Source organism: Nelusetta ayraudi, unplaced genomic scaffold, assembly GCF_046127955.1.
Source record: "Nelusetta ayraudi isolate G7.1 ecotype Tasmania unplaced genomic scaffold, CSIRO-AGI_Nayr_v1 ptg000042l, whole genome shotgun sequence".
Lineage (NCBI taxonomy): Eukaryota > Metazoa > Chordata > Actinopteri > Tetraodontiformes > Monacanthidae > Nelusetta > Nelusetta ayraudi.
In genome coordinates, this window is record NW_027466092.1 from 17,443,961 (window position 1) to 17,462,500 (window position 18,540).

Genomic DNA, 18,540 nt, shown 5'->3' on the forward strand with positions numbered 1-18,540 from the left:
GAAAAAAAATACTTTTTCCTAGATGGCATATTGGATATCATATTGGGTGGTACAAGCACAAGAGGTTTCTATAACACAAAGTATTTTTAAAAATGAATTCTGTTTCTAAGGAGATAAATTTCTCTTGGCATTTGATTTGAGCAACTTATTGATTGGCATTATGTTGTTGTTTTTTTTTGTTTTAATGAAAAACAAAAAATAAAACAAACAATGTCATTAATGCAGTCATTGTTACTGGAACTGCAGCTCAGTAACGAAGTCTCGTCCTTAACCATTTTTTCCCCACCCAATTTTATGCACCTGTCAGTCACCATCAACGGTGAGCCAACTCAAAGTTGTCCCCGCCTCCTCCTGAGCACATGCTCATATGGTTGAGGCAACGATTTAATAGGATCATTAACTCGGCCGTCCTGGTGTAATCCACTCTGAATCAGCTGAGTTTGTCCTTTCTGCTGCCGAGGCTGAAGCTGATTAGCGTTCCCCCCCGAGGAAAAAAAGACTCCCGTATACGAGTTTGTGCGGATTTACAGGGGATTACGGCACAAACACTGGCTTCCTTTGTCTCACTGTGCCCATTTGCGGCTGTCATGTGTTTTAATTGACTTGCTGATCAACTTCCCAATTAAATGGCCGAACTCAACGACAGCGGGAGGATTGTCTTATCTCACTCGCCGCAGTGGGGACAAGTGAATGTCATCAAAGTAACAAACGATGCGTCATCTCCCACTGTGTTTCAGATGCAAACAGATTATCTGTTGATTAATGATCATGGGAAGATTCCACCAACGGAAGATGGTACAGTCGCTGTTATTCAACTACAGTATTGCTGAGGCAGCATTTTTTTTTGTCCTGGCCTGATGACAGAGACCGACTAAATGCCACAGTGCAGCCAATCACCGAACACCAAGAACAGCTGATTTTTCACCTGAAGACCAGAGACTAAAGTGCGGCCTTCTGGCAGCATTCCAGGTGACGTGGAGGGACACGTGAACTTCACGAGCCTTTCAAGCGTTGAATTGGTCCGCTGTGATGAATTGTTGTCGGTCTGAAATATTTATCAATCCCACCGGAAAAGGAACACAACCTTGTGTACCTTCTTCCCGGAGAGGCCGGTGTTCGTCCTAAACGCATCCAAGTGTGACAAAACTCTGAGTGTGTGCGCACCAGCAGAACTCTGGAGAGGGATTCTGTTTGTGTCACTCTGACAGTGTTGTGTATGTGTGTGTGTGTGTGTGTGTCCTACTGTTCTGACTGGACTGTGCTGGCAGGCAGCACTGGCTGCCATGTAGCGTCAGTGTCTGCAGGTGAAAAGCATTCTGACCTGGGATGGTTTTTATTTTGGAGCTTGTTCTTCAGCTCAGCCTCCACATTGGATGGGTTTCAATTGAGAAAAGGAGATTTTTCAGAGTATTGTTTATCTCTGTGGTTTTGACAGAACCAGTCACTGACGGCGCTTTAAACTTGGACAACAAAGCGAGTGGGGACAAAGACTCCGATTTATCCTTTGTTCAAACAGTAAGCTCTAACAAACAAATCAAGTCCCATCTCCGCAGCCAAGACCCAACTGACTATTCATTAAATTTGAAGCGGGTCTGCAAAAATTTGGCATTTAGCATAAAATAACCCTGAAGGAGGTGTGATGATATTTACACTACATGTACTTACAAGTATTTTCTTGTTTCCCTTGGCCAAGATCCAATGTTTATTTGATGATGTGCTTTCATTTCCTTTTAAATGTTTCCATCTGTTAAATACATTTAAATCTGGGTGTACTGTAAACAGATATTAAACATTTGTGTCTGACCAGGAACCCAGAAAAGGAAACAAGCTGGTCCCAGAAGTCATTAATGCCAGTGTCACCCAGTTGACTCCAATTTCCTTTGGTCACTTGAAACACTGTAGTGCAAAATCCAGCCAAAGTGGCCAAGCTCCAATTCTTTCCATTGTCTCGTACGCATGAACATTTGCGACGATGTCTGTGGTTTAAGCAGGCAGGCTGAACATTCCCTGGCTGTGCGAGTCGTCCATCAATAGACCACGTTTGAAGCAGCAAACATCATAAAAGCGATCGACACGAGCAGCCGTCACAGCAGACGGTTAAAAAGCAGATGGTTCCTGTCCTTTTCCTCCGAAGCTTTGCAGGGTGAATAATGAAACAGTCAAACAGCCTCCTACAACCTGACTGTAATTCACTTTTTAGGAATAAACCATCTAGTTGTCCTTTAAACCCACAGCAATCCACAGCAATTCCTCTACCAATCTTCTAATGCTTCATAAAGAAAATGAGGATTTTGAGATCTTCCATTTTCATTTATATTATCCAATGACATCCATCACACCAGTTTTGTTATCAGCTATAAGAGACTGTTTGGGGTAGATGGAGCCAAAAGGAAAAAAACAAAAAAAACAAAAACAATGTAAGTGACAGCGGTCAGCCTGCAGTGTAAATCCAGCATCAGTGACGGCAGGCAAACATGTTCTTTGTCTTTGTTTGAACCTCAACTCAACCTCAACATTTCTTCATCTTCTGAGCCCTGAACCTGAACCACGACCATCATCACCTTTCCAAACCTTGCGGCTGGCGTTACAAACACTGGGAGCAGTCAGGCTTGCCCACTTCTACTCCCGAAATCAAAACACACTCAAGGGTGTCTCTTACAGCCTCAAGAGCTTCATCAACACCTGCCACATCCTATTCATTCCGCTAGACAATCAGCTTCAGCTGACCGGGGCTGTTAACAGACCGCTGCTGACGGGAGAAGGCTTGAAGCAGAATAAAAATCAGCAGCCAGCGGTTTCCTTCCATCTGAACAGAGGAGAGAATGAAACAACACCAGCAGCCACAAGCACAACCTTCATCAGCTTCTGCATCATGTGGAGAAGGCAGCTGGAGCAGAATGTGTGTTTGTGTGTGTGTGTGTGTGTGTGTGTGCATGTCTGTGTGCGTCCTCCTGCATGCATGTTGAGTCACAGCCCCCACAAACACTAGCTGCTTCATATTATGCCGGGGTGTAAATTACTGTAAAGCCAAACTGACCATGTGGCGCCATTGGAACCCGCTGAGGTGTCGCCAAGCAAGTCGAGCAGCAGGACCAGATCTGGCAACAAAGAAGGGACCTGGCAACCGCAGCGAAGTAGGGACAAGAAAACAGGAGGGGGAAGATTTATTTTTCTGAGACGCTTCTGTGGAAAAACAGGAAAAGCCGCAAACGTTGTTGTTGCTGTGCAGATGAACGACAACGCACAAGGAGAAGCTGGAGGCACCGCTGACCTCAGAGTTCCGTCCTTCACACACTCAAACCCGACAGAATCAGTTTCAGCACCGATAAGAAACACTTAGTTGCATACTTGTGCAATTAATGCTCTTACTTGTGCAAACAGAATGGAGATGAGGAACACACACACACACACACACACACACACACACACACACACACACACACACACACACACACACACACACACACACACACACACACACACACACACAAAGGTCATTTTCTCCAGGTGGTCACCCTGGAAATGGCACCGGCTGCTGTGGCACTCAGGTGTGTTTGGCTCTGACTCATAAGTCAAGGTGACCGAGGCGGTCATCAAGTGTGTGTGTGTGTGTGTGTGTGTGTGTGCGTGTGCGTACGCACAGTGGACGTCATTTTGTTAAAGCAACATGTTCTATGGAGAACATTGCAGAACTTCCACTGATTCAAAATGAACAAACAAACCTCAGGTTTGTGATGGAATGAACTAAAGACGTGCATGAATTCCTTCTTGGTGCCAGATGACGGGCCCAGCCGCACCCAGACAAGCACATTCTCCATCCAGGACTATGTGCAATGGCATAAACACATTAACTGCAACACAATGTTGTTGCCCCCGTCGCCTTCTTTGCCTCCGTTTCCCAGGAAGTGGACACGTTATTTCGCTGGCGCTCGCCGCCAACGACACATCAGCGCATTAGAGCCGTAACGCTCCAACGCTCTCGGGAGATGGAAATGCACTATTTATCTTCTGTGTGTGTGTGTATGTGTGTTTGTTAGAGGGGGGGACATCACCAATTTCCCTTTCAGATGAGCCATTATCTCTGTGCAGAGGCTGAGTCAGTGTCCCCAATTTCCACAGATGCAGCTTTAGAGAGAGCGAGAAAGAGAGAGAGCAAGAGAGGTCGGGGGAGTTGGGGGTGGGGGGTGCAGGAGGAAGCATTTCCGCACACCATATATGAACAGCCTGGAATCCCCTCCCAAGCCATCCATCCCCATTCACCTCACGTTGGGCTCACAGCCCAGGAGAGCTAGCAGCAGCATCATCGGCAGCAGCACCAGCGTCATCATCATCATCATCATCATCATCATCATCACACTGACGCAGGCCGTCTTTGTTCGAGGCCGTCGCATCCCCTCCAGCAGCTGTGATCGAGCCGTATGTTCGCAGGAACACATATGTCCCCGTATTTATTCAGAGGGATCACACAGGACGTTCCGTCACGAGACAATCGCCGAGCCTCCGAGCGCTCTGCCAAAGCGCTGCGTCCTTCACGGAGCGACAGAGCTGCAACGGAGAGCCATTAAATGTATCATTAACCGTCTACTGCAAAAGGGGGCCGCAAGGCATTTCGGGCCACACTGGCGCATCCTTGGGATGCAGGAAGTGAGGAGAGAACCTTGTGGTGCCCTGTGTGAGGCAAAGGTGGGAAATACTTTAAGTAGATCTTTCAGGTATCTGTAATTTCTTGGAGTTTTTCTTCTTCTGACGACCTTTTTATTTATACTCCCTACATTTGCACAGGCATGTCTGTACTTTTACATTGGAAAAACATGCTCTTTACTTTTGTGTTGTGTAAAAGTCTTCAAAATATTCACTACGTATTATTTATTCTAGTTGTTGAAGTTGAAGTGGAGCTATTTGAACTATGCTGTTGTGTAGTTCAATATAAAAGTAGATCATGTTTTAGAAGAAGAGATCAGTTTTACGGTCAAAATAAACCCAAAAGAAATAAACCAAAGATTATAACATTGGTTATTGTTATTAAAAGTGTCAACATCCAATAATGGCTCATTGGTCATAACTATTACTGATTACAGTTTGGTTGTGATGCAGTTGAAAATGGAAAAAAAAACTATAGTATTGTACTTGACAAAGCCCTTCAAAATGATCCAGATGCTCATCAAGACCTCTGACCTCTGGTCAGTTCAGTCCAGATTACTGCGTCACAATTTTTTACTTTTTGCAACATAATCTTTACTTTTTACTGAAGTACATTTCAGAACCTGTATTTTCTTACTTTGACTTGAATAATGGAGTTGAATAAGTAGGTTTAATTTTCCCCACACACAGTATTTTTGTTTTCACAAAAGTATCCGTACTTCTACTTGAGTACAGAACATGAATGCTTTTGCCGCCTGTGGTGTGACGTCATCTGAAAGCAGGCCTCAGCAGGCGCAGCAGATGTTGCTGGTCGCCTCAGCGACACTGCGTCTCCGTCTCCGCCGGAGGGGAAAAAAAAAGGGGTTTTGTCATGCCAGGCTCTCTCCTCACATCTCCTGCCAGCCCCTCTGCTCGTCTCCCTCCCCCGTCCACCATCAGATCTCCAACGCACATTAGGGCAGCTTACACACGCGCTGAGGGCTGATGACACACACCGGCGGCGGCACATGTCAGCGATGCTGTCTGACAGCCGAGAGCACTGTGTCATTGAGGAGGAGCGCGGAGTCGGAGCAGGGAGCCTGTTGCACTGAACCGAGTCGAGTCAGTGTTCAAGATTGTGTGGAAGGAGAAAAGTGAAAACTTCACGCACCAGTGGGTTTTTATTTACAGACGGCTGAAATCCACGTACCTCAACGACCTTTGAAGCCACTTGAGGGAAGAACCTAAACTGGTCCATGTATCAGTGTAGCTGCAGAAAACAACAACAATCACACCGATTTCCAGAAAAATTGCTTCGTCAAGCAGTTGCTGAAAGGCATTCTGGGAGAACCCGAGAGGAGCAGCCGCAACACTGCAAGAATTCTCATCGCTTTTATCGAATCGTAAGCAACCTCAGAAGGAGCTAGAGGGGCTTCAAAGACACATTTTGTTGTAACGCTTTTGTTCATTTTCAATTGACATTAAAGCAACATGTTTTTCTACATATCCCACGATACATTTTTTTTCTCCTATGAGGTGGGTCACCAAAACACTCCATCTATCTGCTCCTGCTCCAGCCCCTCAAATTCTAGAACCCATTGTTGCCCACCAGTCAAAAACTTTGCCCGCCCCTAAGCTAGAACTTGACCTCACCTCGAGCCAATCAGCTCCATCTAATTAATTCCCCTTTTGCCAGCGTTGCGTCTTGATCTTTTCACCCCTAAAACAGCCGACTGGGCTTGTCAGAAGGATGGCGATGGAGCAGGAAGGAAAATAAAAACACACATCAGACCGTCTTTGGTGAGCAGCAGACTTTAGCCACTAGGGGGCCAAAATAACCTAGATATGAGATTAGCTAATGAAGTTCTGGCATGTGAGTCATCGAGGTTGTGAATGAAGATCTCCCAATGCTTCTTCCTCTTCTTCTTCATGCTCTTCTCCTCTGACCAACTATCCCAAGGCGGTGTGGTTTGCCTGATGCTAATGAGAGCCCAGAGGCGCGACCACACTGACGCCGGAATCAAAGCTAAACCCGAGGGCCGGCAAAGCTGCGCTCGGCAGCCGAGTTGCGGATTAGTCACATCAGTGAGGCGCTCGACAAAAAGGTAAACGACGCCGCACTGTTACGCAACACAACCATACGCCCCAGAACACCATCTGACAGCATCGCTATGACGCTGCTACTGCTGCCGCTGCTGCTGCTGCTGCTGCTGCTGCTGCGCCCAAGGCAGGAGGAGGCAGGCCGTTCTGCAGGGACAGACACGCAACGCCGGAGCTGATGTTGCTCCCGCCAGAGACAGAAGAGGTGTAAATCGGCGTGACTAATCCTCGCAGGACAGAAATGCCGGTTTGGAACCGTCGGCAGGCAGAAAATGTTGCATTAGGCAGAAGGTTTAGGCTCGTTGTGCCTCCCCGCACATGAGTGCAGACTAGACCTCAGAGATGAACGAGGCCTGGCAGCCGGCGAGGTTATGCATATTAGCGACGTGTGGAGGACGGGGGAAAAAAATAGCAAAAAAAACAAAACCCTGTGACAGAGTGTTTGCTGCTTGATCGTGCACTGCTGTATATTTCATTTCCTCCAGACCTGCAGGAATCAGCACTGAAAAAAAAATCATGCAAGCAACAGGTGACAACGATAAAATCTTATACAGCACCGGCTGAGAACCCTAAATGTGTGTGGGAGGACAATGTAATCCTGGTGCTGAAAGTAATTCTCAATGTCTTGTTCACTGGTGTGAATAATTCTCTATTGGCGGTAGTGGTGGGGGGCAAAGAAACCTGAACAGATTGCAAGTGTGCGACAGTGGGGATAAATTGTTCTGCACAGCAAATACTTCTGGCTCCTCCTGAGGACCAACACAGCCTTGGAAAGATGGACTCAGAAAATGTTTACACCCATTTTTGGGGGGCCACCAAATGCTTGATAAAGAGAAGCTAGAAGGCTAGCTCTGTGCTATTATTGATTGAATATTATTGATTTATATGAGTGGAAAGATATTGTCAACCGGTGAGCTTCTACCTCCTGCTAGAGAAGACCTGGAAACAATCAAGACCACGTTAGTTTTCTAAAATCCATCTCAAAGTTTCATCCTGAAAGGCTTTATAGAGTGAAAATGATTGGCCAACCAAGAAGCTAAGCCGCTGCTAGCTGGTCAACAATAGCGGCTCCAGGGTTCCAGTCAGTTCCATCAGAACCAGACCAATGGGAAGCCTTGCACTGTTTCCAAAATGGGTTTACTAATAGCAAAGAAAGCTGTGTGGCTCCTTATAAAAATGACATAGTGACTCTGAATACGGGGTGACTGTAGCTCAGGAGGTAGAGCGGGTTGTCCAATGACCGAAAGCTACACATGTAGCATACCATCACTGGTGTGAATGTAGTGTGAATGAATAAATGGGTTCAAGAAAAGCACGATACAAATCCAATCCACTTGTTGAGCTAAAGCACAGGAATGGGAGTGCACTGAGAACAACTACACTTCCCAGAGTGCACCAGCAGCAGCAAACCAACTGCATTTCCTGATCACCCACTGATTGAAAGCACCTGAGGAGCAGGAGGGTCAGTTCAGTCTAAAAACAGCCGTCGGAGAGAACCAAGAGGAAAAATTCAAGCCCAACAAGTTCACTCAAATGTTCGTTCCAAAGACGCCAATGGTCGGTGAAACATTTTTGTTTACCCTTAAGGTGTGGAATGGTGTGATACATTTATGTTGACTGATTATATTATTGCCTAAGCAGAGATAGTTATGTTATCTTCTAAGATTCTGTTAAACATTTAAACCCTGCTAAAATTTAATTTGATGCAAGTCATGTAATCATTTAATCATGTGCAATTCAGGTAATCAATCACATTTGAGTTAAGATGTTAACTTGATTTCTTTGTGTTTAAAGGTTTACAACCTGATGAACTATGCAACTAATCAACAGATGAAACCAACAACTCAGAAATCAAAAGTTGGAAGGGAATAAAAGTTGATTAAGTTGGAAAATCTGAGTTGTCCTTGCGTCCTTTGGGTTGAACTAGGGAAGGACTTGACAGTTGTAAACCATACGGAGCAGCCCGGACCTGAGCGGATCCAGAGATAAGCTGCTGACGTAGAGGAATTTAAAATGGCAGAAGATGTTCTGGGGAAGTCGGTCCAGCAGCTCAAGAAGGAAAGGACCATTGCAAAAAGCAGCTTCACCAAACAAGCCAACTTCATTTCAAGAGGAGCAAGCAGCATGCTGCAAGCGGAGTTAAAGGAGGAATTCACTAAACTCGCACACTGTTTCAGAAAGATGCTTGATGCCAATGATGACTACAGGATTGGACTGGAGGCTGACATTAAGACGGAGGATATGGACGCAAGTCTTGATGAAACGCAAGAAGCCGATATTGATAGATCTGTAAAAGAAGGTGAGACAAAATTGGCAGAAATAAGAGGCATTGTTCAAACAAACCTGTGGTCAAGGTATGGGAGAAGCGAACTTGATGCTGTGATCCAGGAAGCAGAAAAGGCCCATGATAAAACAATTAATGTACCTGTGGAAAGTGCCAACTTAGAGGGTTATGAAGTGCACCTTGCTGTCTTGGAGAAGAGGATAACAGAGGCCATCTCAGCAGTATCACTGTGGGAGAGATGGATGCCAGTGGAATTCAAGGATGAATTGGATGGAAGAGTGAAGGACTTAAGGAAAGCTGAATTTACAACTGCACGGGTGGTTGCTGAGCAAGGCACAGGAGTGAGACAAGTACCCTTTTCGATGACACCTACACCAATAGTGAGAATCAAGCCGATCACCCTACCCATCTTCAGTGGAAGCAAGAGAGAATATCACCAATGGATAAAAGACTGGGAAAGCCTACAAAAGCAGGGTGAGCCATCCGGATCAGCTGAAGTGAAGAAAATCCAACTCTTGGAGAGTGTGGATGACAAAATCTCAAAAGACCTAAGACTTTCAACCTATGCCACCGCCAATGACATGTTCAGAGTCCTGGAGAACAGATATGGCAACAAGGCAACCATAACTGTGGAAATTCTAGAGGATCTAGAGAAGATGCCACATGTGAAGGGGAACCAGCCAAGAAAAACCATTGACCTCATTCAGTCAGTAGAAAAGGCCCTGGCAGATCTCGCAGAGTTAGGAAACTCTGGAGCCATGAAGAACCCATTGGTAATTAAATCAATTGAAAGTAAGTTGCCTGACTTCATTAAGAGAGACTGGTTGATGTTCATGATTGAACCCAGAAACAATGTGACATCAGACAATCACTTTGACATGCTCCTGAAGTTCCTGAAAAGTCAAGAAGAAATATTAGAGAGACTCGAAAAGCTCAAAACTGTTGAGAAAGTGGAGAGACCAGATCGTTCAGACAAGAAGTTTGACAGAAAGATTGCTTCAACAAGAACCACAAAGAAAGGTGAGCCTGATGACGTATGTGGTGTCTGTGGTGACAGTGGACACAGGAAGAAAATCTTCTTCTGTAAAAAGTTTAAAAGACTAAAGTTACCTGAAAAGAAGAATGTGATGAAAAAGCTTGGCGCATGAAGCCAATGTCTAGAATGCCATGATGAAGATGGGTACTGCAGAGACACTTTCCTATGCAGAAATAAAGACTGTAAGAGGGAAGGCGGTGTCCCAGACCACCATTACTTCCTCTCCCCAAAAAGAGAAGTCAAAAGAGGTGAAGAAGGAAAGAGTGGGAGAGATGGCAAAATTGAAAACAAACTGACAGAGGAACAACAAGCGATATTGTCTGAGCTTTCCCCAGAAGTGGCAGATCGATGCAGAAAGGCTTTCACCAACAAAAGCACAGTGGCACCTCATGCTTCAAGCCAGTCTGATCCGCTGCAGAGGAATGGGCTCTCTGAAATTCCTGTCATCATGATGTTAATGAAAGTCACTGCAAATGCAGGGCAGAAGATTGGAACTTTAATTGATCTTGCTTCAGACACAAACTACATTACTCACAAGGCTGCTGAAAGACTGAGGTTAAGAAGTGAGAAGATAACCCTAGTTGTGTATGGGGTTGGTGGAATGACCATAAAGGTGAAAACACAAAGATATCTCCTGAAAGTTAGATTCAAGACCCCTAAAGGAAAAGTGAGAGCTCATGAATTGGTCTGCTATGGCTTGGATGAAATCGCCAAGGTGCATCAAGTAATCAAGCCTAAGAAGTTGAAAAGATTCTTCCCAGAAGTTGAATTTGAAGAATTGGAAAGGCCAGAAAAGATTGAGCTTCTCATTAGCCACGGGGAGTGAAGACTCGCTCCCCAGAGAGTAAAAGTTATTGGGGACCTCGTCCTGTGGGAGGGTCCATTGGGGAAGACGGTGGGTGGAGCTCATCCCGACTTGTTTGAAGAAATGGAGATGGCAGCATATGAATCCAGAACTCACTTTGCTCGTTCCACGAGAACGGCAGCTGTCGGATATGAAGAAATCATCAGTCCAACAGCTGACACAACCCAGCTCCAGCAGGAGGATGTGGCTCAGGCTAAATGTACAGCTGCAAGTAACCATAAGTTCCTTGAGTGGTGGCACTGGGACAGCATCGGAGCTGCATGTGAACCAAGATGTGGAGGGTGCAGATGCAGAAACTGTCCACCAGGAGGAAAGGAAATGACTCTAGCAGAGGAGAGAGAGCTTGAGATAATTAAAAGAGGCCTCACCTACAAGAAGGGGGATGCTCACACACTATCGCCACACTGGGATACAAAGTATCCTTGGACTGTCGATCTAGCTTCTCTCCCCAATAATAAAGCTGCAGTCCAGGCTTGTTTTTGAAAAATGGAAAAGCAACTAAGCAAAGAGTCAGACTGGAAAGTCGCATATGCTAACCAGATCCATGAAATGATCGAACGAGGTGCAGCCATAAAACTCAGCAATGAAATCATGGAGAAGTGGAATGGCCCAGCATGGTATATCAGCCACCTGGTGGCGCCAAATCCACATTCAGTGACAACACCAGTTCGTATTGTGTGGAACAGTAGCCAGAAATACAAAGGCTTAAGCTTAAATGATCTTCTTCTGAAGGGACCAGATGTTCTCAACCCTATCAGAGCTGTTCTTCTGAGGTTCAGAGAGGGAATGCACGCAGCTCTAGGAGACATCAAGAAGATGTACAACTCTGTGTGGCTGGAGGAGCGTGAAATGCATCTTCACAGATTCCTCTGGAGAGACAGCCCAGGTGAAGAGATGGGTGAATATGCAATTACCAGAGTCAACATTGGGGACAGGCCTGCTGGCTGCATTGCTCAGTTGGCTATGAGAGAAACAGCGAGCCTTCCCAGCTTTGTTCACTTGGAGGATGAACGCCGGGTCATTGAAGAGGACAGTTACGTGGATGACCTTTTAATCTCCCATAATGACTTAAAGAGACTCAATGAAATCACAGAAATAGTTGAAGAAATCTTGAAAGCTGGAGGTTTTTTCCTGAAACCATGGGTCCGATCAGGGCAAAGTGGGAGGAAAGGAATGGAGACAGCGACCCTCCAAAGGAGGCAAGGTAAAACCATAATTCTTCCAAATCAAATGAGGGATGAGGACAACAAACTCCTGGGAATCGGCTATCAAGTGGAGGAAGACAAGCTCTACATGTTAACCTCAGTTAACCTTTCCAAAAGAAAGAAGAAGATGAGAGTTGGAAAAGATCTCCTCAAGGAGGAGGTAAGAGCCGAAACACCAAACCCACTGCCTAGAAGAGCTCTCTTAAGCCAAGTATCTGGGCTGTATGACCCCATTGGCTTAATTACGCCTGCCAAACAGAAAGGAGCGATTCTTGTGAGAAAAGCATTCCAAGAGGGAGGAGGTGGCAGACTAACCCAGAAAACCTGGGACCAACCTTTATCAGAAAGCCTCAGAGAAGAAGCAATACAGCTTTTTGAAGGATATGTGCAACTTGGGCAGGTGAAATTCCACAGGAGCCTCACGCCAGCCAACAGGAGAGGTAAACCTTGGGGCATCACTTTCTCAGATGGAAGTGACAAGACCTATGGGGCTGTGATGTACTTAAGATGGGAAACAAGTCAAGGCCCTGAAGTTAGATTTGTAGAATCAAAAGCAAAACTGACACCCCTGGATCAAAAGGGAGAGGCTGTAAAAGCTGAGATTTGCGGTTCTGTCTTCGCAGCCAGGATCAGGAAGTATGTGGAAAAGCATACTTGAATGGAGATCGAGAGATGGTTCCATCTACTTGACAGCCAAACAGTCCTGGGGGCCATTCAAAGAGACAGTTACGGGTACAGAACCTTCTATGCAAACTGAGTGGGTGAGATCCAGAAGGCTGGACCAGTGCAAGACTGGTGGTGGCTCTGTGGAGCTCTGAACATAGCTGACATCATAACGAGGGGGGGCACTCCTGAAGATTTGAACGACGATTCTACATGGCAAAATGGACCGGAGTTCCTGAAGTGGCCGGTGGATGAGTGGCCTATTAAATCAGCTGGAGAGGCTGCAGCTCATGCCAGGGAAAGTGTACAAAAACTCCAAAGGAAAGCATTCTCAAGTGCATTGACAAGAGCTCAAACAAGGAGCCAGCCGAAAGAAGACTTTCATGCCACCCAGAAAAGGCCAAAGGGTGAAACTCAAGAGAAAAACTCTGTGTTTAACCCGACTCTGCTTCTGAGAAAGAAACCTATTGGCTGGGTTGAACATCTTGTGGAAATAAGAAGATTCAGTAGCCTATTCAGACTGGTGAGAGTCATTGCCTGGGTTTGTCGAGCCGCCAAGCAGTTGGTTGAGGAGAAGGTGCCAATTCCCAAAGCAGTCAAAGTGGGAGGAAACATCACCTAATCAAGCTGTACTGACTGTCGAAGAGCATGAAGATGCACTCAAAGACCTCTTCCTCGCAGCTCAAAAAGGTAACAGTTTTCCGGACACAACTCTGAATAGATTGGCAGTATACAAAGATGTGAACTCTGAACTGCTAGTTTGTGGAGGCAGGCTTGATGTTCAATGAGGATAAGACTACAGTTCCAGTATTACCATTGGAAGCTTGGGTGTCTACATTGCTGGCTGAAGAATCCCACAAAGCAAACCATGAAGGAGTAGAGCGAACAAGACCAGCTGCACCTTTTGAATTCACTACAATCGACCTTTTCGGCCCTTATGAAGTAAAGGATGAGGTCAAGAAACGATTCAGACTCAAAGTATGGGGCATTGTATTCTGCTGCATGGCTTCTCGAGCCATACACACTGAAGTTGTAAGTGACATGTCATCTGAAGGATTCCTTCTGGCCTATCAAAAGTTCACCTCATTAAGAGGGCACCCCAGGAAACTCTGGTCAGACCCTGGCACTAACTTTGTGGGAGCGAAACCTGCTTTGGAGAAGCTTCACAAATTCCTTGACCAACTGGACAAGTCTGAATTTCGCAACATAGCAGTGAGGCGTGGAACAGAGTGGTCATGGAAGATCCACCCTGCACACTCTCCCCATAGGAATGGTGCAGCAGAGGCAGCTGTCAAAATAGTGAAGCGGGCCTTGAGCAACCTTGGTGGTGATGGTGTTTTCACTTGGGGAGAATTCCAAACCTTTCTCTTCATGGCAGCCAACCTTGCAAACGAGAGACCCATTGATGCAAGAACTCAAAGCAGAGAAGACTGCGTTGAGTACATCACTCCAAATTCTCTGCTTTTAGGGCGTGCCAATCCAAAGGGAGACCCAGGAGACTTCCAGTTTGATGGCTACCCATATAAAAGACTTCACGTTATTCAAGCAGAAGTAAGCAAATTCTGGAAGAAGTGGAGCCAATTGGCTTTAGCCTAATCTGTTCATAAGGAACAAATGGCACACCAAAGAGCGAAATGTTGCTGTGGGAGATGTGGTCTGGTTGGCTGATCAAAACGCCATAAGAGGACAGTACAAGTTGGCTAGGGTGGTCAGTGTCAATGCTGACAGCAAAGGCATTGTAAGAGATGTACTTGTGAAAACCTTTCCTAGCTACCCTGTTCCCATCACAAAACCAAGAGGCAGAGAAGGGACCGCTGAAGCAAATGATGAAAGAACTAAGAAACTCCAGACAAAAATCCCAGCTACAATTCTTCATAGGGATGTCGGACGCCTTGTCATTCTCCTTCCCATTGAAGAACAACAGGCGTGAAGGACCTGTATGACCTCTCTGGATTTGAAGACCAGGAGCTCAAGTGGGAGGTGTTGAGCTAAAGCACAGGAATGGGAGTGCACTGAGAACAACTACACTTCCCAGAGTGCACCAGCAGCAGCAAACCAACTGCATTTCCTGATCACCCACTGATTGAAAGCACCTGAGGAGCAGGAGGGTCAGTTCAGTCTAAAAACAGCCGTCGGAGAGAACCAAGAGGAAAAATTCAAGCCCAACAAGTTCACTCAAATGTTCGTTCCAAAGACGCCAATGGTCGGTGAAACATTTTTGTTTACCCTTAAGGTGTGGAATGGTGTGATACATTTATGTTGACTGATTATATTATTGCCTAAGCAGAGATAGACATGTTATCCTCTAAGATTCTGTTAAACATTTAAACCCTGCTAAAATTTAATTTGATACAAGTCATGTAATCATTTAATCATGTTTGTGCAATTCAGGTAATCAATCACATTTGAGTTAAGATGTTAACTTGATTTCTTTGTGTTTAAAGGTTTACAACCTGATGAACTATGCAACTAATCAACAGATGAAACCAACAACTCAGAAATCAAAAGTTGGAAGGGAATAAAAGTTGATTAAGTTGGAAAATCTGAGTTGTCCTCGCGTCCTTTGGGTTGAACTAGGGAAGGACTTGACACCACTATTATTAAAGTTCACATGGACACTTTCAAAAAACTTCTTTCTGTGAGCCGTTTACCAGATGGACATGTGCAACGCTCCATCCAGCTAGTCCTGCGCTCCACTCTGATCAGGCTTCCCCAACCAGAAAACACACAGTTGATCAGCTGGCTGACTGACTCCCCAGGTTGAGTTCAACCAGCGTGAAACTCACGCGAGGTCACGACAGCTACTGAACTCAGCTCCTCCGTGAACCTCAGGCAACACACTGGCAGCTGGCGCTGGTTGGGCAACAACCACAACAACATGGGAAAACAGTTTACCCACGCCATCTCACTCTCACACACATGTACACACACCATCAGGCTAAGGTATGGAGCCAGTCTCTCTGCAGCCGGGTGTGAGTGCTGACAAACGGGCGAAACGCATGCACACAGTCGTGATGCACTAAGCCGCCCTCGCTCGCACACACACACACACACACACACACACACACACACACACACACACACAGTGTGAGTCATCAGCGCCTGCCGCTTGTACAGCAGAGTGGGGCTGAAGCAGGTGAATCTTGTGGATTCCAGCAGAGCCGCGGCCGCTCGCTGCAGGAGAGCCAGGAGGAGGGAGCATCTGAATGGACGGCCCAGCAAGGGCGGCTCCTGATTGGTGCGCTGACACGTGTGCTCACCCTGTCGGAGGACAGCAGATGTGCCGCTGATGCGATGGGAGCTGGTACCTTTGCGGCCCAAATCTAATGAATTAATGATGAGCCATTAGCTTCTCTAAATGTCGAGTTACCTCATCAGATCAAATCAACGCACAAACCCACCCCCAGGGGGAGCAGAGGAGGAGTGGGAGTGGCCAGCACAGGGTGGGAGTGGCCTCCTGCTACCGACTGATGCGACTGATGCGCTCCTGCAATTCCCTTGTCCTGCGTTCGCCATTCGCATTTTCAGCAACGACTGACACCTGCAGCTCCCCATAACTGATCGTTTGGTATTTAAAAATGAACCATGACGACGTCTCTGGCTCCAAGTCACCCAGGATCCATCCAGACTCAGACTCGCCAAAGAATTTGTGAACCGTCAGCAAGAATTTTAAATTTCATAGTTGAACAATTCCACCTTTAAATTATACGTTTCCAGGGGGAATGGGGGGGAGGGGGAATGGCAGTGATTGCCTTCAAGTTTTACACAACAAGCTCCTTATCCGATTTATGCTCATTCCATCTCGCCGTCTTCACCTCCTTCACCTTCTTCTTCCTTCACAATGTTGGATCCTGACGATCTTAAACGCACCTCGTGCAGACCGAATCAGCAGGGTGCAGCGACACCTCCACCTCCTCTGATCCCTCCTCAGAGCCTTTATATTCTGGCAGGGAAAGTGAGGAAGGGTCATGAGGTTCATCAGGGTGCCTCTATATTCACACTGTGTGTGAGAGGGGGGGGCTGCTGTGGACGAGACAATAGAGGATATGATTCTTCGAGGGGTGTGTCACCTGGATGCTTTCCAACATTTCAGGAGGATCGGGGTGGGCCACTCTATTCACTCTATTCAGTCCTGGGACACCTGACACACTGGACTCACTCTCTCACCTCCAGGTGTAAAACCAGTGGCTGCAAACTGGGGTCAAAACACCTCCAGTGAGCAGAAATCCAACACACACACACACACACACACACACACACACACACACACACACACACACACACACACACACACACACACACACGGGTAACCTCGGGGGAATTCCCCTCTGCTGAGTCTCTAACAGGTGACAACAGTCAACTGAAGCACCAACATAAGTCACCGTCAACCCACCACAACACAACACAACACAACCGGCTACAACAGCTACACAACACGGTGGACACACACACAGGTGAGTGGAGGAGCCGCGGTCCCAGCAGCAGCAGCAGCAGCAGCAGCAGCAGGTGTCTCCCTCCGCAGGGAGGGGAGGTGTCCAGCAGCCCCGCACCGTCAAGCTCCGTCTTACCTTGTAGACATTCTCCGTGATGCGGTGTACTTCGTCGGTCCGGGACATCCTGGTGGGGACGTCGGTCATAACCTGACGGGATTCTCCTTTCTTCTTCTTCTCGTTGCTATTCGATTCCTTCCGAAACTGCAGGTGCTGCTTGCTTGCTTGGTTGGTTGGTTGGTTGGTCGGTGGGTGGGTGCGTGCGTGCGTGCGTGCGTGCGTGTGTGCGTGCGGTGACTCGAGACAGACGAGCTCGTGCAGCCGCGAGATCCCCCGCTTTTATAGGAGAGTCCTGCGCGCGGCGCGGCGCCCACACCGCGCGGCTCCCCACGCAACCGCTCAGCCCGGCGAATGGAGCGCAGAGGCGGACTGCGCTGCGTTCAAGGCCGCTGGGAGAATTCAAGCTTCACTGGGAGAAGCGAGAGGAGCGACCAAGAATCAACGACGTTATAAAATATGGTTTTATAAACAGGATGATGGAATCAAAGTCCTTATAATTAATACATGAATCAATAACAACTGTCTTCTTTGAGTTTGTATTTTTACCCGTTTACTGCTATTCATTACGAGTGGGAATATTTCAATGTAAACCTTAATGGCTTTTCCTCTCCATTTCTATTTACAAAGTTTCTTTGTTTTCTTTTGGACTCTGAGATACTTTCAGGTGACATCTGTGTTTGAAAAATTAACCCTTTAATTTCAATGAGAATCTATTATCTTTCAGCACTATAAAATATATACTCCTAAAACTAAGACTCTTGTAATCTAATGTTATGAAGAATGATGTGGATCACATTCACGTTCAAGTGACGTCAAAAGAGGGTTGGCTGTGAGGAGGCGGTCTTGTTTGTTTAGATCCCAGGCAATGTGCCAGACTTCACAGTATGTCAACCCCTAATGTCAACCCCTAATGATAAGTACCAGTACTGAGTACCAGTACTCAGACTCACTATAATAATATAAATGAACAAACACGTGAATCAAGAACACAATAACGCAATTCATCAAAGAAACATTCATGTTCACGTTGTGATTTTGAATGAAAGCCAGCACTAGAAATGGCTGCATACATTAGTATTTCAGATGATAGATAGATAGATAGATAGATAGATAGATAGATAGATAGATAGATGTTTTACCAACGGGGCTGTGAAGGCAGCAGAGCGCTCGCGCTGGACCACGCCTCCTCCGCCGTGTCACATGCTGCCCACGCGACG

General features: G+C 46.4%; 1 protein-coding gene across 3 annotated transcripts in view; it reads right to left on the bottom strand.

Annotated features, from left to right (window-relative positions):
* Positions 1–17,648, bottom strand: part of baiap2b (BAR/IMD domain containing adaptor protein 2b) — a 50,878-nt gene extending 33,230 nt beyond the window's left edge. For all 3 annotated transcript variants that reach the window (XM_076035075.1, XM_076035074.1, XM_076035076.1), the window contains exon 1: positions 17,342–17,648. In XM_076035075.1, coding sequence (XP_075891190.1) covers positions 17,342–17,410 — 69 coding nt within the window. In that variant the 5' untranslated portion in view covers positions 17,411–17,648. The remainder of the gene's footprint in view (positions 1–17,341) is intronic.
* Positions 17,649–18,540: the final 892 nt, after the last annotated feature.